Raw genomic sequence first — 20078 nt, forward strand, 5'->3', positions numbered from 1 at the left:
GCATTATTTGTACACATGCTTCAATTGTCATAATAAGCATGCCTGTAAAATGTTGTTCTGTAGACAAAGGATAACTGAAGGTATGGCGGCACACTGAGGATCATGTATTCAAATCTGACAGTATCAGTTTAAAGAACTAGTACAAAATGTTGTAGACAAGTCTCAGCTAAAACAGAGGGTTTTTATTCAGTCAGAATACAATGCTGGTCTGTGGGGAATTGAACAAACTGCGTTCAGAACAGGACCTAAGATCCATTATACTGGATAGGGACTAGAAGTCCTTCAGTGGCGAAAAGCAAGAATGTGTGGTCCCAGCAAAACTGGATCAGAAACATGGTAGAGGTAAGATCAACAATAAAAGTTAGTACAGTGGTACACAATGACAGTAAATTCACCGGTGTTAAGCGAGAGAAATGTTACTTATGAGGGAGAGAGAAACAGAGCAGGGGCCATGGACAAGCTCATGGTCAATACACTAGTATGAATGAGTAAGGGGGTGAAGGAAAGCTGTCAGCAGTAGTTGCTGATGAGAGGCGATAAACAGCTAAGGAGGGTCGGTACAGTCCCTAAATAGCCTGTTGTTTACAGTACCTTTTCATATAATAAAAGATTCGGTACTATATTCTAACACAATCTGTATCCTTTTACTACAATTCTAACAGTTAGCTACCACAGAACACGGAAGCTACACTAAAATACCTTGCACACACAACACTCAACACAAACAAGCTGTGTTACTTGGAAGAGACTATGCAACAGAGTTCAGTATATCTGCAATTTGTATCACAACGTTTCTCACCATATGATGCCCAAACTGCTATTTGTCACCTCACAAATAAAAACGTTACCTTTACATTTTTGAAATAGGAGCTGAGCACAGGGTTGCAACCAAGTAATAAAAAAATTCAAGCAAAATGTCTGAAGTGTTATTTGTATGTAACAGAGACCTAGTGGTTGCAACAGGATCCCACTTCAAGGGCAGAGATTGGTAAAGTGTGATAATGTGAAATAGCTTGATGGATGGTTTCAAACCGCATTAAGGAATCCAGTCTTTAGCAATTGTCTGAGAGACTTTGAGAGCGTCTGTGCTGTTTACAAACTAGCAGATTGTGAAACATCCGTGCTAAGCCTTAAGACCTACTTTAACACCACATGCACTGATGAAACATAAGGAAATGAGTTGTTTCATACATCAGCTGCACATATCCACCTCGTTATCTGTTTTGATGCCATAAACTGGCACTGTCTACTTCCCAGTAGAACACTCAGTTCCTTGTGCCACTTTTTATTGGCTGGAATGTTACTATTGTTCGATCTCCTTATCACAGTCAGATACACACAAGTTGCTATAAGCCAACATCTTCCCTAGTGTGCACGTATGACACTGGCCTTCAGTTGAAATGTTTGGGCAACAATAAATTGCAAGCTTTGAAATATTAAGGAGATAAAACAGGTTGTACTGTAGCCATTAAGAATACATTACAATACAGATGGGCAAAATACAAGCATAACTTTTGTCATGAGTACACTTCACAATTACCAAAGTGACAGCTGACAGACAGTATTCACCAAAACTGTCGATGCTGGTATCAACGGTGGGTATGAATGCAGGTACCAGGCAGGAGACAGATGCTGGTGAGCTGACTGTCTGGTGGTGGTGGTTCATGTCACAGCCAGAGCAGGAATGTGATGACCAGCACCGAGCAGATGGCACCTACTACAATGTCTGTGCACAGCAGTAGTGGCATTGATGCAATGCACAGTGCCACCAACCAGAAGGTCACCTCCAGCCTAAAAGATGATGATGGTTAATAATAGTAACAAGAACAATACAACAAGAATGACAATACTACTACTAATACTACTACTACTACTACTACTACTAATAATAATAATAATAATAATAGTAATAATAATAGCTGAAAGTCTCAATGTAAAAACTGTTAATCTGCATGCTAAGAGGCTGAAAAGGTGTATAAATTCTGCTGGCTTCAACAATAGTTTAGTTCCATCAACAGTGATATGTTTAGCAGTCGTGCTGAAACTATAGCTGATGAATAATTGCTGGCAATAATGAGAGTAATCGTGACTACTAAGAAGTTTAAAATGGCATTCCAGCTGCTCTGAGCCCTTCAAGATCAACATATGAGTTGGACAGTGGGTGCACCATCACCACTCCTGTTCAGTTACGAACTGGAGAAAGCTATACAGAGTTATAAAAGGCATTAAAAACTGGGTCTCTTTTCAGACCACTGAGGATTAGCAGTATGAAGAATTGTCTGAAAATAGACTACCAGTCATTAATGATTATATAACTCTCATGATATATAATTTTGAAATTGCAGCATAGCATATTAACATTCCAAAGGTAACGGCAAAAAAATGCGTTTATGGATATCCCTTAAAAAAAGGGAAGTAGCGAAAATTATTGCTGGCCATTGTGGCCCAGCGGTTCTAGCCGCTTCAGTCTGGAACCGTGCAACCGCTATGGCCGCAGATTCGAATCCTGCCTCAGGATGTGTGTGATATCCTTAGGTTAGTTAGGTTTAAGTAGTTCTGAGTTTTAGGGGACTGATGACCTCAGCTGTTGAGTTCCATACTGCTCGGAGCCATTTGAACGATTTGGAAAATTATTGTATACAACACACATCACATAAACATCATGTGTGGGGTTCTCAATAACCTCTGTAAATTTAAATATGTTTTTGAATGAAAACAATCGAATGGATATGATAAGGAGACATTACCTGCAATATCCAGGAAAATTTAAATCTTGTTTCAAACCATTTGTGTCACATTCAACAAGCACATTTGACATGTCCTATATCCCTGTAAAAAGAGATCTACGGGTGAATAAAGCTACTACTACTACTACTACTATCATAAAAACGTTCTTTCTGATGTGTTTTTCTATCCAGTTGGCAAAGAAGACAAATAGTGTTTACCTATTATTGTTTTATTATTTGCAAAGTAAGCAATAAAAAATATCACTTGGCGTCTCAGAAAACATCGGCCAATACATTCCTGCTGACAAAATCGACATTGCCTTTGATTGTTTTAGTGCATCTAGCTGGCGTCCACTCACTGCAGCTAAACGGTAGATCAGGGACAGTGACAGTCACAGCGTTGCTTATCTACTGCTTAAAGGTTGACAGTGCATCTCTTTCATGTAGGCAATGAGAGAATTAAAAATATGGCATTTCAGTCTTTGGTTGCTATTCCTTTTTTTTCAGTAACCGGTTTCAGGCTAGCTCCCCATCTTCAGATCATGTATTACAGTTACACAGTAACCTGTCAGTACAGAACTATTTGACAGCGAATCAATAGTTGTGTACTGACAGGTTACTCTGTAACTATAATATATGATCTGAAGATGGGCAGCTTGCCTGAAACCGATTATTGAAAATAAAAATAAAATAGCGATCAAAGACTGAAATGCCATATTTTTATTCAAAGGACGATAGAGGCTATCCCGGTAAGACAATTATGTCTAGTTTTGATAAAAATGAGATAATTCTTTGAGATAACCAATGAGAGGCAAGAACAGAGGCAATGAATATTTAGCAGCGCAATTGGAACCATTGTCTTGTTTACTGCTGTTCGTTGCTTTAGCGAGTTTAAAGAGAAATATTTTGTGATTATGACATCGAGTGCTATAAATGGGCTGAATTAAGTGATTTAGTTTTGCACACTGACATCGTCCGTTGGTGCATGTCTCATGGATTAATTGCAGAGACCCGAAAATATATATAATCTTGTGGTGAAATGACTATACAATCTATCTGCGCAAGCACAATGAGTAACTGGATCAACAACGTTTTTTTATGAAATAATGAGAGAAGGTCTGTGGATCAATGTGAACTCATAATTGAGGTCCACGGTCGATATATTGATAAACATTGATCCACCTGCTACCTCCCATGGTTTAATTAAAAAAACATTGATCCACTGACTCGGTGTGCTTGCACAGAACGAAGGCATAGCAACATGGAGCAGGGAAATACATCATGGGTTGCGACGCTGTCCTTGGTTTGCAGATACTAGCACAGTTTAAACAGCTGAAACAGGGAGTAATTACATGTATAATAATCATTTACAGCAATTTTTCACCCTTTCTTTTGAATGTATAACTTCAGAAGACATCTGCCTGCTGCCCTCTCACTGGCTATGTACACTCCTGGAAATTGAAATAAGAACACCGTGAATTCATTGTCCCAGGAAGGGGAAACTTTATTGACACATTCCAGGGGTCAGATACATCACATGATCACACTGACAGAACCACAGGCACATAGACACAGGCAACAGAGCATGCACAATGTCGGCACTAGTACAGAGTATATCCACCTTTCGCAGCAATGCAGGCTGCTATTCTCCCATGGAGACGATCGTAGAGGTGCTGGATGTAGTCCTGTGGAACGGCTTGCCATGCCATTTCCACCTGGCGCCTCAGTTGGACCAGCGTTCGTGCTGGACGTGCAGACCGCGTGAGACGACGCTTCATCCAGTCCCAAACATGCTCAATGGGGGACAGATCCGGAGATCTTGCTGGCCAGGGTAGTTGACTTACACCTTTTAGAGCACGTTGGGTGGCACGAGATACATGCGGACGTGCATTGTCCTGTTGGAACAGCAAGTTCCCTTGCCGGTCTAGGAATGGTAGAACGATGGGTTCGATGACGGTTTGGATGTACCGTGTACTATTCAGTGTCCCCTTGACGATCACCAGTGGTGTACGGCCAGTGTAGGAGATCGCTCCCCACACCATGATGCCGGGTGTTGGCCCTGTGTGCCTCGGTCGTATGCAGTCCTGATTGTGGCGCTCACCTGCACGGCGCCAAACACGCATACGACCATCATTGGCACCAAGGCAGAAGCGACTCTCATCGCTGAAGACGACACGTCTCCATTCGTCCCTCCATTCACGCCTGTCGCGACACCACTGGAGGCGGGCTGCACGATGTTGGGGCGTGAGCGGAAGACGGCCTAACGGTGTGCGGGACCGTAGCCCAGCTTCATGGAGACGGTTGCGAATGGTCCTCGCCGATACCCCAGGAGCAACAGTGTCCTTAATTTGCTGGGAAGTGGCGGTGCGGTCCCCTACGGCACTGCGTAGGATCCTACGGTCTTGGCGTGCATCCGTGCGTCGCTGCGGTCCGGTCCCAGGTCGACGGGCACGTGCACCTTCCGCCGACCACTGGCGACAACATCGATGTACAATGGAGACCTCACGCCCCACGTGTTGAGCAATTCGGCGGTACGTCCACCCGGCCTCCCGCATGCCCACTATACGCCCTCGCTCAAAGTCCGTCAACTGCACATACGGTTCACGTCCACGCTGTCGCGGCATGCTACCAGTGTTAAAGACTGCGATGGAGCTCCGTATGCCACGGCAAACTGGCTGACACTGACGGTGGCGGTGCACAAATGCTGCGCAGCTAGCCCCATTCGACGGAAAACACCGCGGTTCCTGGCGTGTCCGCTGTGCCGTGCGTGTGATCATTGCTTGTACAGCCCTCTCGCAGTGTCCGGAGCAAGTATGGTGGGTCTGACACACCGGTGTCAATGTGTTCTTTTTTCCATTTCCAGGAGTGTAATATAAGCAGCTGACATAGCTTCTTTCGCTCCCATCATACCTCATGGCGAGTCCTGGCAACAGTCCTGCACTAAACACGTAAGTACGCCATTGGCTCTATTCTAGACTTCTACCGTCATTGCTTTAAGAGTTGTTTCCTTTATTCGAAGAAGTGTTCGATCCACAGTCCAACATGGCCGAGAAACTGGTTTTTATAATAAATGCAGCACCAATCTCTCACAAAGCTTTCTCATACTCCATTGTTCATATAAAATGTTCTGTACATGTTTAGTAATCATCTGTTCAAAACTAAATTGTGCATTTTATTCAGCAGCCGTAGTTTTGCAGTATTCCTGAACTGTCAGTAAGGGACCAGCAGACACGACTGGATTTAGTTGCTCATTCCATAACAGCTGAGAATTGAGCTCCCCCTTATAAACTATACCCAACTTAGCAGAAATTTCCTTTGGTGATAACAAACAAAAAGGAAGTAATATTATAGTGGTATAGTATTTCACTTTATCCTCTTGAAGGAAAAGATAAGACAACAGTCTCTGCTGATAACGCACTGGCCCTGAGTAATGCTGTGCTCCATTTGTAACCCCGATAATAGCCTCCTACCTGTGAACTAGGCAAATGTGGAAATCTATTATTCCATTTTAAGTACACCCAATGTTAATCTGCACAAAGTTTTGTCAAGGAGGCAGACAAGTGCATTGAGACCCTGGGCACGGTCTTGTGCTTGGTTTGGGATACTGTCCCTAAAAGCTAGAAGTATCAGCAATGATGAACAACATGAGGTCGCAGGAGGCAATGGAAACTACTGTGCTGAAAATCATGTTTATCCATAGGACATGTTTATCCATAGGACATAATAGAAAAAGTTGTCGCCACATCCACTACATTGGCACAATATTCTGGGTTTTCACCCTGTCAGCTCTTCAATAGGGAACTGTCAGCAGGGAGGTAACCATGACAAAAAGACTGAATAGTCAACAGGACGTTAACACTGTAGTTACTGCTGTGTGATATGTCAGATATTTAGATGTGCTAGGGAAATTGTATGGCAGTGAAATATGGACTATGGAAAAACAGGAACAGTAGAGAACCGAAGTATTTCAGACGTGGTGCTACAGACGAATGTTAAAAATTAGGTGGACTGATAAAGGTGCGGAATGAGCTGGTTCTGCGCAGAATCAGAGAGGAAAGGAATACGTGGAAAACACTGACAAGGAGTAGAGACGGATTGACAGGACATCAAGGAATGACTTCCATGGTACTAGAGGGAGCTGTAGAGGGCAAACCTGTAGAGAAAGACAGAGACTGAAATACATCCAACAAATAATTGAGCACGTAATTTGCAAGTGCTACTCTGAGCTGAAGAGGTTGGCACAGGAGAGGAATTCGTGGCGGGCCACATCAAACCAGTCACAAGACAAAAGAAAAAGCAAATTGGAAAAAGTGAAAAAGGAATTTCGAAGGCTTACTATAGATAAAATGGAGCTCAGGAAGGTGAAATGGAAATAAGATAGGGATTTGTGGGAAGGTGAATACAGGGCAATATCAAAAACAGCGGAGAATAGTATAACCGACATAGGACTTAATGAATGGGAAGCTAGGGCACAGAGTGAGCTACTTTGAAAAATTCAATGATAGGATTATTCTTTCCAGAACTGAAAGGGAACCAACAGCAACAACAATAAGCCAAGTAACATAACAATGTCTCAAGGAAATGGTGAATGGAAAGAGATAGTTTATGAGGATATTTAACAGGTGATCCAGAATGTAAAGGGAGACGATAATCAGATAATTATGTGCGATTAGAAAGTGGTCATAGGGGAAGAAATAAAAGACGCAGTAACGGGAGAATATGAACTTCACAGTAGGGATGAGAGAGGAGAAAGACAGTTCTGCAATTGATTTCAACAAGTAACAGTGAATACACTGCTCAAAAACACAAGAGAAGGAGGTATACTTCAAAAAGGCCCAGAACCTTGTGAAGAGAATAAAAAATTTACAGTGATATTGAAAGAGAGTGTTATGAAACCAACTTATTTTTAGTAGAAAACGAGAACCAATATGGAAGACTTTAACTACCCACGAAGGATTGATAAACGTGTAGTGCTCGAAGAGGCTTAGCAGCGAACCAGATTCCTGGGCGTTTTGCCATCCTTAGCGAGAATTGAAAAATGACTTTCCCACTTTTTTTTACTAGCATCTGTCTTTCTGATATCCCTCCCCCTCTCCCCCTCCACAATCATCAACATACCACGGCACAACAATGCAAATCTGCTATTACACTTTTTAGCACTAAACTAAGGTGGTTTGACGTCATTTTCTGGGGACAGTCCTCAATTTTGTCCTCCGTTTCTTTAAAACTGATTGAGGACAACAAAAGGATTCAATTTCTTATTTTTTTCTCATTTTTGAAATTCCTAAAATAACTGAAACAGGAAGATTGTGCTCAACATTTTAAACTAGAACTCAACTGAATATACTACTGCAATCGAATTTGGCATCAATTACTTATTTTATTCAATTGCAAGAAAATGGTTTAATAAAGATGTGGAACTGTTTTCTGGTGCGAATTAACATTTCGTTGAATTTAGAAATTATGCTATACCGGATAACCGTGGTGTTGTTTCATTTCTGTTTTCATTGAAATATTTTTGGAATGAGGAATTTTCATCAAGGTAAGTACAGAGTTATTTAGTAGCTGTTCCATATGCTACTGAGAAAATAGATCGATGTTTCAATTTTTCCTCTTTTTCCTTTTTTTTCCTCATTTGCTCAATATTTCTCCCCATATGATTTGAAATTAATTTTTCTCTCCCTTTGCCGCTGCTAAGATATTGCCGCTCTAGGTGGCCAACTAGTCTTGCCTAATGGTAGAAACGGCCCCGCAGCGAACCAAGGTCGTGCTACCAGACGTCTCTGTATGAATTTCACCCCTCCGCCACAATTGCCCACCTTCAGCTGTGATGGCTTCATTTATTACAGTGGATTGTGACGTCATTGCTATGGCAGAGAATATGTGTGTTATAAAGTAAATGAAAATTTCTATAACTTTGAATGACGCTGAAGCTTAATCTTCAGTGAATCACATTCTTCAGTCTGTTTCGGTTTGTACAGATGCAAATCATTTTTATAATATACTGTCTGAACTGGGTTGACATGGGGACAGAACACCTTAACATACAGGAACTAAAATCACTGCAAGAACGTCCAAATCAAAATTGCACAGGATGTGATTCATATTTGTATCAAAATAATGCATTTTCTGAACAGATTTAGAATTTAGATTTTTCCGAGTGAAAATTTCTCTTGAATATTATCGATTTATTTATATTAACTAATGAATATAAATTAGAATATTGCCACTTTGGTAAATCAAATTACAGGTAACTGTATCGAGGCCTTTTGAATCTATACATTGACTGTGACACTTTACTTGCTTTTGAAAGAAACTGCCTAAAAGTAAGCTGAAAAGTGCACTCATATCGGGCTTTGGAACATCGGGTTTGTGGCGGACTGGGGCGTGTAGCCTAATATGTCGCTACGAATAAGTGTTCCTTCTGTCTTCCAATAAATGTTACTACGCTGGGGCTAATTTATAAAAACAAACCGTAAACTTGAACCACTGGAAGAAAGCTGGTAAACTTATAACTTATGAGATCGTTACGGAAAGAAACGGATAATTTCAAGCAATTTTATACATAGCTTGAAGTATATTAAGTTTCACCAGAAACACAACTTCAGTTAGTGCAGATTTAGGGTATGTTTCACCTACGGCCTCCTTCTGAAACATCCGACTAGGAACAATCACTGTTGAAATCGAGCTTTGATTTACAATGAGCGGAAAATTCACTTCAGTACGTTTATATGCGACACATCTTCCGGAAGACGAAAACCGAATTTCGGAAACAGTGTTTCACTGTCGTGTTTACATGTGAAGGTCTGAAGAGTATTTGCAAGCCCATTTAAATATGGCGTCTGGAAAGAAGCTGATACAGTTTCTGAGTGACTTAACACAATCGTTATATCTCTTCACTTAAACATTAAATGTAGACAGTTTCATGGACAGTATAATGTTTATACTTCTCCTTCGGTGATAATAAGTCCATATTAACTTAATATTCTGAAAACAAGACGTAACTTGACGAACAAAGCACGTTTCAAAACCAGTTGCGTTTACATGGTAGCGAATATCGATTGTGGGATTGGAAAAGCGGCAACTAGATGCGGATTTCTAGATTTTGAAGTGTTTACATGACAAACCAGAAGCGGTATTGAGAAATTGGCTTACGAAATTCGGTTTTGGGAGCCTCGTGTAAACATTGTGACTTTCTTACTGCTTTGAGCGCTACTGTCGCTCTTGCTTTGAGCCTATAACCACTCTGGCGGCAATGAGTGTTATAACTGTGATAATTCACAGTACCACAGTCTAACATACACAGTCGCGACATTCACTGCTTTGAAAATTGTTACCACCTGACTTTTGGTGTGACACCATCCCCCCAAGCGGCGAGAAAGCAGCTTTAAAGTGAAACTAACTTTTTACTCATTTTTCTAATTAATGAGCGAAATAGTTACTAAATTTTTGCGTTTTAAGCGTTAATAAATTATCAAGAGATATGAATGACCATGAAATACATGTGAGAACGTCCGAAATTCCTTTATTCAGTGACATTAGCTACAAGTTAGTAATGATGGAATACTTTCGAATGTATGTATAATTGCAGCGTAATCCTCTAAAAACAAGGAAATATAAACACAGATTTCATGTGTGAGAAGAATATATTTCTTTTTTTCTATTATTATTATTATTATTATTATGACAGGCACTGTCCTTGACATGTAACTCCTTTGTTGGGAGCCTAATGTTTCGCTCAGTCTTACACTTCACTCCACTTTCTGACACATAAATATTTTTGTTAACGGAATTATTTTTGTTTCCAAAGTCAACATGTTGAAGATTCTTGTCGTCTGTGGCACAGTGCAGCAACAGTTGTGGAACTGGTTTCTCCTGTGTTTGGAAACAGTTTTATTAATTTTGTTATTTTATTATCACATCTGTGTGGTTTTTCTTTCATCTACAATTGTGACAGATTACCTGCTACATTAAATCATGTAGGTATTGCATTCCATATGCGTTACATATGTTCCACACACACCGCTTTGGCTGGAAGCGTAGCGGAGTAAGCTTCACGCTTTTGAGTAGATGTACAACGCCTTTCTGCGGAAGGTCAGGTCTTTTGCTGTTTACTAGCAATTTTTTGTTCTTAGAGACGCGACGTTCTCCAGCAAATATTTGTAGTTTAGAAGAAAATCGCAAATAAACTGTTCTGTAATGTAGCGGTTCATACTTCCTAAGGCCGTCAGAAAACCTAGAACAAGTCAAATGTGGTGTCTTGTTTGTTGTTGTTTTGTTGTTACTGCAATGTATTGCGCTCCAGAGACTCCCGTTTGTAAAAACCATTCTATAGACCAATATAAACAATTAATATTCTCTTTCGCTTTCGCAAGATCTTACCGAACTCAACAGTATAACTTATTGGCCACTTGGCGCGCTGCAATCGCAGTGGGTAACAAAAAGAAGGCGGAGTGTTGCGGAGTGTCGCGACTGTCATACTAGACTGAGGTAGTATTGAAAATACAGACTTAGTCGTCAGAGCTGGAATGCATGCAGACGGGGTGAGGTACCTGCGCATGCGCGCCCTTGCGGCCGGTATGGTGGCGGGGTCCTCCCGCAGCGCGTAGCGGCGCACGGCGAGCGCTGAGTCGCTGAAGAGTCGTTCCCAGTCGACGCCAGCAGAGTCGACGTCGACAGCAAATCGACGGAGGTCGGCCGGCGACATGCGGGCACGTAGTCTGTCGGCGGCACCAGTCCGGAAACACCAGTCCCGGCACGAGAAGAAGCGCGCACGCCACATGGCGCGCCAGTACTTCCGCTGCGCCTGCAGCAGCCTGCGACAACACGACACGTAGCGTGAACAAGCTCGTAGACTGTCTGTAATATTGGGTTTATAACATTGTACAATATATTGATGGTTGGCTTCAAACAGCGAAGTGATGTTGTGCAAAATTCACGTCAAATCTCGGAGGAGCAACCACGGCGCATACGGACACCATCAGTTATATGGTCCATGATGAGTCTTTGCGCTAGTGGGAAGGAATGAAGCAGCTTAGATGGGTGGAAAGAGACACGAAAATTTACTACGTGACTTGACAACAAGCAAGCCAAATGATTAACGATACTTTCTGAGAATACGCTCGTTTGATGTACTTTTGCAAAAGATTACACTCTTAGATAAGATAAAGGACAGTCTTTTGAGAGACAATATTTTTTCAGCTCAGCGCCTGTAAACACTTTAGGTTATCTGGTTACAAGAAATTCATTTGAAGACAACTTCAGAAGTGCTATGTCACCACAGTCAATAAGCTTAATCGTGATGAAGACGTGTATGTCACCACAGTCAATAAGCTTAATCGTGATGAAGACGTGGACAATTGTTGTAGAAGGCTTAAAATACTACACTACTGGCCATTAAAATTGCTACACTGCGAAGATGACGTGCTACAGACGCGAAATTTAACCGACAGGAACAAGATGCTGTGATATGCAAATAATTAGCTTTTCAGAGCATTCACACAAGGTTGGCGCCGGTGGCGACACCTACAACGTACAGACATGAGGAAAGTTTCCAACCGATTTCTCATACACAAACAACAGTTGACCGGCGTTGCCTGGTGAAACGTTGTTGTGATGCCTCGTGTAAGGAGGAGGAATGCGTACCATCACGTTTCCGACTTTGATAAAGGTCGGATTGTAACCTATCGCGATTGTGGTTTATCATATCGCGACATTGCTGCTCGCGTTGGTCCAGATCCAATGACTGTTAGCAGAATATGGAATCGATGGCTTCAGGAGGGTAATACGGAACGCCGTGCTGGATCCCAACAGCCTCGTATCATTAGCAGTCGAGATGACAGGCATCTTATCCGCATGGCTGTAACGGATCGTGCAGCCACGTCTCGATCCCCGAGTCAACAGATGGGGACGTTTGCAAGAAAACAACCATCTGCACGAAAAGTTCGACGACGTTTGCAGCAGCGTAGACTATCAGCTCGGAGACCATGGCAGCGGTTACCCTTGTCGCTGCATCACAGACAGGAGCGACTCGATGGTGTACTCAACGACGAACCTGGGTGCAAGAATGGCAAAACGTCACTTTCTCGGATGAATCAAGGTTCCGTTAACAGCATCATGATGGTCGCATCCGTGTTTGGCGACATCGCGGTGAACGCACATTGGAAGCGTGTATTCGTCATCGCCATACTGGCGTATGACCCTGCGTAATGGTATGGGGTGCCATTGTTTACACGTCTCGGTCACCTCTTGTTCGTATTGATGGCACTTTGAACAGTGGACGTTACATTTCAGATGTGTTGCGACTCGTGGCTCTACCCTTAATTCGATCACTGCGACACCCTACATTTCAGCAGGATAATGCACGACCGCATGTTGCTGGTCCTGTACCGACCTTTCTGGATACAGAAAATGTTCGACTGCTGCCTGGTCAGCACATTTTCCAGATCTCTCCCTATGTCTGGTCAATGGTGGCCGAGCAACTGGCTCGTCACAATACGCCAGTCTCTACTCTTGATGAACTGTGGTATCGTGTTGAAGCTGCATGTGCAGCGGTACCTGTACACGCCATCCAAGCTCTGTTTGACTCAATGCCGATGCGTATCAAGGCCGTTATTAATGCCAGAGGTGGTTGTTCTGGGTACTGATTTCTCAGGATGGATACACCCAAATTGCGTGAAAATGTACTAACATGTCAGTTCTAGTATAATACATTTGTCCAATGAATATCAGTTTATCATCTGCATATGTACCTATTTAATACTTAATTTCAATCAGAAGGAAAATATTGCCCTTGTAAAAACTTATGGCATCAAATATATCAAACTGTTGACTCCAGAAGCCCGTCAGTTGGAGCTCTGCTTTCCGCTGCATTTCCCTTAACTAGGCCACAATGAAGGTAACTGCTTCACTAATTATAGGTTATCTGTTTTCGGATGCATTTCCACATATTTAATAACATATTGTATTTCTCGGTTTCCTTCTGACAGTTATTAGACATTTGCTTTTAGACTCCATACGGCTGAGAACCTTGGCCTTCCAATAAATCTAAAATGAAGCATGTATCACAGATTACGAAGTAATTTCGACGATTTTGTTTATACAACACAACAAATAGTGCAATACAAATAATATAGGGGGCTGAGCTGATAAAGCTGTCTAAGTATTAGCCAGAGATTTCAGAGAACAGACAGTAGATCCGACACTGTATTTCAAAATATGCAGTACTGCAACCACCTTCAATCCCACACATAGATGGTCAGTAATACAGTGCAATAAGAAATATTGCACAGTATTACTGACAGTCTAGGGATCACTTTAGGGATAGACGGTATACAGATACAGAGTGGCTGTCACGGGGTCCCGGGCTCGATTACCGGCCGGGTTTGGGATTTTGTCTGCCCGGGGACTGGGTTTTCGTGTTGTCCTCATCATTTCATCAACCGTCAAAGTGGCGGGATTGGACTGTGTAAAGACTGGGAATTTGTATGGGCGCTGATAACCGCGCAGTTGAGCGCCACACAAACCAAACATCATCGTCATCATCATCATCAGGGTGGCTGTAATTAAACTTTCGCTAGTTGAGCCAGCGTTAACGGAAAACTGTTTACCGTACGGCTACCTAACGTTATAGGACTTGTAACACTTATATCGATTAGGAGTAGGTTTATTTTAAGTAACTGTGTATCTGCAATTTATGGAGTGCGCATTCTGTGTTATTTGTCTCCGTGATGTATGGCAAGAAAATTAGAACTTTGCAAAGTATATATGAAAAACCCAAAAGAATATGTTGAAATTTACGATGTCATTTACAAAATTTTACATGACTGTTCCCCAGCTAAGGGAAGTTAATCTTTTTGTTTGATTGAGATTTCTCGAAGGCGAGAATATTTCTTTGCAAGATCACATAAACGTTTTCAAGTATACACTTGACCACAAGACTACGAGGCCCACCCATACATAAAAAAATATTATCATCTAATACAGGTATTTCGCAAAGCAAGAATACGTATTTTCGCGCCATATTTTCCCATACTCTAAGTCCACTGCGAGCCCGCTACGAGCGCTAGTGCAGTTCTGTTTTAGTGTTGTAACACGGGCTTTGCACTTCGCATAATTTGTTCTGTGGTGACATCTAGCGGGTATTCTGGTAACCACGGGCGCTAGGAGTGGTGTAGCTTACCCCCGGTCGCAGCGCAGGGCGTTCAGGAGCAGAGCGGGCAGCAGGTGCGTGACGAGGAAGGTGAGGGCGGCGGTGGGCGGCCAGGCGCGGCAGTAGGTGGTGGGCGGCGCCGCCAGCCGGCGGCTGGGCGCCCTCCTGCAGGCGCGCTGCACCAGCGCCGCGTACTCGCCCCAGCGCAGCGGCCGCCGGGCGCCCGACGTCGCGTGGTACACCTGCACGCCCTCCTCCCTGCCGGCAAAACACCGCAGCCGAGGTCAGTCCCTGAGCGCGTTTCTCCAACAGCTGTGCTGCAGGGCAGGGCCGGGTTAGGGTCTTGGGTGGCTCACAGCTCTGATAAACTCCGCGGCCCTTTTCAGCACTACACTGAGCTGACAAAAGTCATGGGATAGTGATATGCACAGATGATAGTAGTATCGCGAACACGAGGTATAAAAGGATAGTGCATTGGTACAGCTGTAATTTGAATTCAGGTGGTTCACGTGAAAAGATTTCCGGCATGCCCGCACAATGGAAATTAACGGATTTTGAACGCGAAATAGTAATTGGGACTAGACGCGGGCGACGTTCTGTTTCGGGAATCGTTACGTAATTCATTATTCTGAGGCCTACAGTGCCAGAATTGCGCCGAAAATACAAAATTTCAACCATTACCACTGCACGGACAACAGAGTCGCTGATGGCCTTCTCTTAACGACCAAGAGCAGCGGCATTTGCATAGAGTTGACTGTGATAACAAACAAGCAACATTGTGTGAAATAGCCACATATACGACGTGTGTATCCGTTAGGACAGTGCGGCGAAATTTGGTGTTAAAGGGTTATAGCAGCAGGCGAGCGACAAATACCATTCCTAAAACCATGTTATCGCCTGCAGCAGCTCTTCCGGACACTTGACCATATCGGTTGGACCATACACGACTGAAAAACCGTGGTCTCCGTCAGATGTTTTCCGATTTCAGTTAATAAGAGCTCATGGTAGGGTCTGACTGGCGCAGTCTCCACGAACCCATGGACCCAAATTGTTAACAAGGCACTGTGCAGTCTGGTAGTGGCTGTGGGCTGTTTTCACGTGGAAAGGACTGGGTCCTCTGGTCCAACTGAACCGATTATTGACTGGAGATATATTCGGCTACTTGGAGACCATTTACAGTCATTCATGGACTTTATGTTCCCGAACAACGATGGAATTTTTATGGGGTCCACAGCTGTTCATGATCTGTTTGAAGGTTATTCTGGACATTTTGAACAAATGATTTGGTCACCCAGATCCACCAATATGAATCCCATCGAATATTTACAGTACATAATCAAGAAGTCAGTTCGTGTACAAAACCCTGCACCGGACACACTTTCGCAATTACGGACTGCTGTGGAGGCAGTAAGACCCAAAATTTCTGCAGGGGACCTGCAGCGACTTGTTGAGTCCTATGCAAAAGAAGGTCCAACACGGTGCTAGGAGTTATCCCATGACTTCTGTCACCTCAATGCACAGCGACAAGCCACAACATGGCCACCCCGAGATAATCTACTGCGTGGTGACGTTGTGGGCATGAGATGCAGTAAAGCCTATCTCGGAAGGAGTAATGTTTGCTTTAAGCCGACAAGATGGCGCGCTTTACTGTTCTCTTGCAGGGAGGGCAGACAGCTACCTGATATTCCCAAGCTCTCATATGGCGTAAGATTCAGTGCGGAAGGTAGCAGGCTTGCTTAACAGCGTTAGAGGCAAGGCACTCAAGCTGGCTGACCCGTAATCTTTCTCACGATATCTGCCTATCATTTTGTTAATGGGCATAGTTTTTGTAATATTTCGAGATTAAGTGAACTATTCCAAGAATTTCGGAAAGTTTGCACTGAAAAGTAGGGTTCACTGTGAATTTGCATTAGGTGTATGTCATGTCATAGAATGCTCTATGCGAAATGTGGCTAACATATTGAATTAGACTTTGAACCTGGAAGGACACCGGTATCTATCACCAATCTCAAGAAAACGGATTCTATGTAAGGCACTCCTGCTCAGTCAAACACACCAGCGATAAATCAAGAGTAAAAGATTCTTAATATTCCTCATATCTCAAATGGTTTGAGACATCAAAACTGCATTTTGGAAAATAATGGTACATAGAAAGGAGAGTATTCTGTCATATGACTAATATGCGAAACACCCATATCTAGCGCACTATTCATCGACATTTACATTTACATCTACATCTACATCGATACTCTGCACATCACACTTAAGTGCCTGGCAGAGGATTCATCAAACCACCTTCACAATAATTCTCTATTATGCAACTGAATTGTACGTGAAAGAAATGAGTACCTATATCTTTCTGTGTGTGCTCTGATTTCACTTATTTTATTATGAAGGTTGTTTCTCCCTATGTAAGTCGGCGTCAATAAAATATTTTCGACTTTGGAAGAGAATGTTGGCAATTGAAATTTCGTGAGAAGATTTTGCCGCAACGAGAAACGCCTTTGTTTTAATGTGGCCACCCCAAATCCCGTCTCATGTCCGTAACACTTTCCCATATTTCTCTCTAATACAAAACGTGCTGCACTTATTTGAAGTTTGTCGATGCACTCCATTAAACCTATCTTGTAAGGATCCCACATCATGTAGCAGCACTCCAAAACACGATGGACAAGTTTAGTGTAGGCAGTCTCTTTGGTGCATCTGTTGCATCTAAGTGTTCTGTCAATAAAACACAGTCTTCGGTTCTCTTTCCCCACAACATTATCTAACCAATTTACGTTGTTCTTAATTGTAATTCCTAGGATCTAGCTGAATTTACGGACTTTAGATTTGAATAATTTATCGTATAACTGAAGTTTAATGGGTTCCTTTTTGCAGTTTTCTAAATCGATTTGCAATTTATTTTAATCTTCTGCTGACTTTACTAGACGATAAATGACAGTATCATCTGCAAACAACCTAAGACGGCTGCTCAGATGGTCTCCTACATCATTTATATTGATAACGAATAGCAGAGGGCCTATAACACTACCTTGGGGAACACCAGAAATCACTTCTGTTTTACTCGATGACTTTCCGTCAATTACCACGGACTGTGACCCTCTGTGACAGGAAATCACGGATCCAGTCGCGTAACTGAGATGGTATTCCATAAGCAAGCAATTTGATTGCAAGCCGCTTGTGAGGTGCGCTGCCAAAAGCCTTCTGGGAATCTACAAATACGGAAACAATTTGAAATCGCTTGTCTACGGCACTCGGTACTTCGTGTGAGTAAAGACCTACTTGTGTATCACAAAAGCGATGTTTTCTAAATTCATGTTGACTATGAGCCAATATACTGTTCTCTTCGAGGTAATTGATAATACGTTCCAAAATCCTGCTGCATGTGGACGTTAATCATACGGGCCTGTAATTAAGTGGATTACTCCTATTGTCTTTCTTGAATAATGGTGTGATTTGTACAACTTACCAGTCTCTGGGTACGGATCTTTCGTCGAGCGAGCGGTGTGTATGATTTTTATGTATGGAGAGCATACTCTGAAAGGTACCTGACTCGTATATACAGTCTGGACCGGAAGACTTGCTTTTATTAAGTGATTTAAGTTGCTTCACTACTCCGAGAATATCTACTTCTAAGTTACTCCTGTTGACAGCTGTTCTTGATTCGAATTCTGGAATGTCTACTTCGTATTCTTTTGTGAAGGCGTTTCGGAAGGCTGTGTTTAGTAACGCCGCTTCGGCAGCACTGTGATCGATAGTATTTCCCATTGCTACTGAAGCAACTACACCAGTAGGGTGTGAACAGGTTATCAACAATTTTCACAAACCAAAAATTGTTTTTGGGTAAAAAGTACAATTCTTCACTGTCTTCAGGGATACTATGTGCTGGCATACTACGTGCTGTTAACTGTTTTTGTATCTCTTAGATAACTGCGATACAGAAATAAAAGCCTTTGTTCAGTTTCAGTCCATATCATTCATTACTAAAAATATACTGGGGTCCAGGATTCCGCCGAAATTTCAAGAGAAGTAGCAAATTATTTCCCCATACTTCTTTTCTCTTTACGTGTACTTTTCTCCAAAGGAGTGTTATCAATGACAAGTTCTGGGTAATACGTAAGTTCTCTTATTTCCATGTTAAGATCTGCTTCTTTTATCAACGTTCAGCCTATTTTATAAATATTCATCTCTCTAACATTCTGATGCTGTTCATATTGTGACAGAACCCTGGAACCACGTATCAGAGAACTGGTAAGTCAGGGAAGGACAGATCAGTAGTTTACAAAAATTCCTCGTCTCCGTGTAAAAATAATTTCTGCACTTAAAATGTTCCAAATCCACTGCAGTTATCCGTTCATCAGCTATTAATGGCTCTTAAAAATATTTTATTTTGTTGAAAAAATCTGTAGTTCCTGGACTATCACATTAGATGAAGAAATTTCGCATATTAATCACAGTGCTAAATACTATCTTTTTGCACACTATCATTTGGCAGAACCTTGTTTCGATATCTCGAACCGTTTATCTGATATTAGAAATGTTACACATATTTCATTACGGCTTTTTTGATGGCGCGCACGTTCGGGACGGAGTGCTTTACATACAATCCATTTTCTCAGTATTGGGGACAGACAGCAAGATTCTTCCAGTTTCGAAGAATAATTCAATATATTAGCTACTTTTCAAATGGAGCAACTTATGAACTAACATGCACCAACCACATATTCATTGCGACCCCTATTTTTCACTGCAAACTTTCTGAAATTGTTGCAGTAGTTTACCCAATCTGGAAATACCACAAGGACTACGACCATTAACGAAATGATATGCAGTTCATCGTGAAACTGACAAATTTTTCCACCAAATAGTTTCATTGAAACCTTCTGAGAGCGACTGCAGATTGGCCAGCTGGTGCGTGACATTCTATTTTGTCTCAAGGGTTAATTGGCGTTGGTAGAGTTTCCGCTCTACAGGCTGTGACCTGAAACGCCCAACAGGACTCACGGCTGTCCAGTGCAGGAAACCTGACAGGGAAAATAGCATCCGACTATCACAGGAAACATGCACAGCTCCATGCGGAGGCTAGCTAGCAGACAGTTGGTTTCTAGTAGTCGTACATGGCAACAGCAGGGGAAACCCTGGAAGATTGCACACGCTTGTGCCTCATGAGGAATGGTCAACGTGGATGGTTGGGCCCA

At 42.4% G+C, this 20078-nt stretch overlaps 1 protein-coding gene across 1 annotated transcript in view; it reads right to left on the reverse strand.

Annotated features, from left to right (window-relative positions):
* Positions 1-1434: 1434 nt before the first annotated feature.
* LOC124743033 (putative fatty acyl-CoA reductase CG5065) overlaps positions 1435-20078 on the reverse strand; it is a 126074-nt gene continuing 107430 nt past the window's right edge. Inside the window, exons 8-10 of the mRNA XM_047248836.1 lie at positions 14908-15135; positions 11279-11542; positions 1435-1791 (exon numbers count right to left, since the gene is read on the reverse strand). Of these exons, the coding sequence (XP_047104792.1) occupies positions 1668-1791; positions 11279-11542; positions 14908-15135 (616 nt within the window). The 3' untranslated portion in view covers positions 1435-1667. The remainder of the gene's footprint in view (positions 1792-11278; positions 11543-14907; positions 15136-20078) is intronic.

The sequence above is a fragment of the Schistocerca piceifrons genome, chromosome 1 (genome assembly GCF_021461385.2).
Source record: "Schistocerca piceifrons isolate TAMUIC-IGC-003096 chromosome 1, iqSchPice1.1, whole genome shotgun sequence".
Classification (NCBI taxonomy): domain Eukaryota; kingdom Metazoa; phylum Arthropoda; class Insecta; order Orthoptera; family Acrididae; genus Schistocerca; species Schistocerca piceifrons.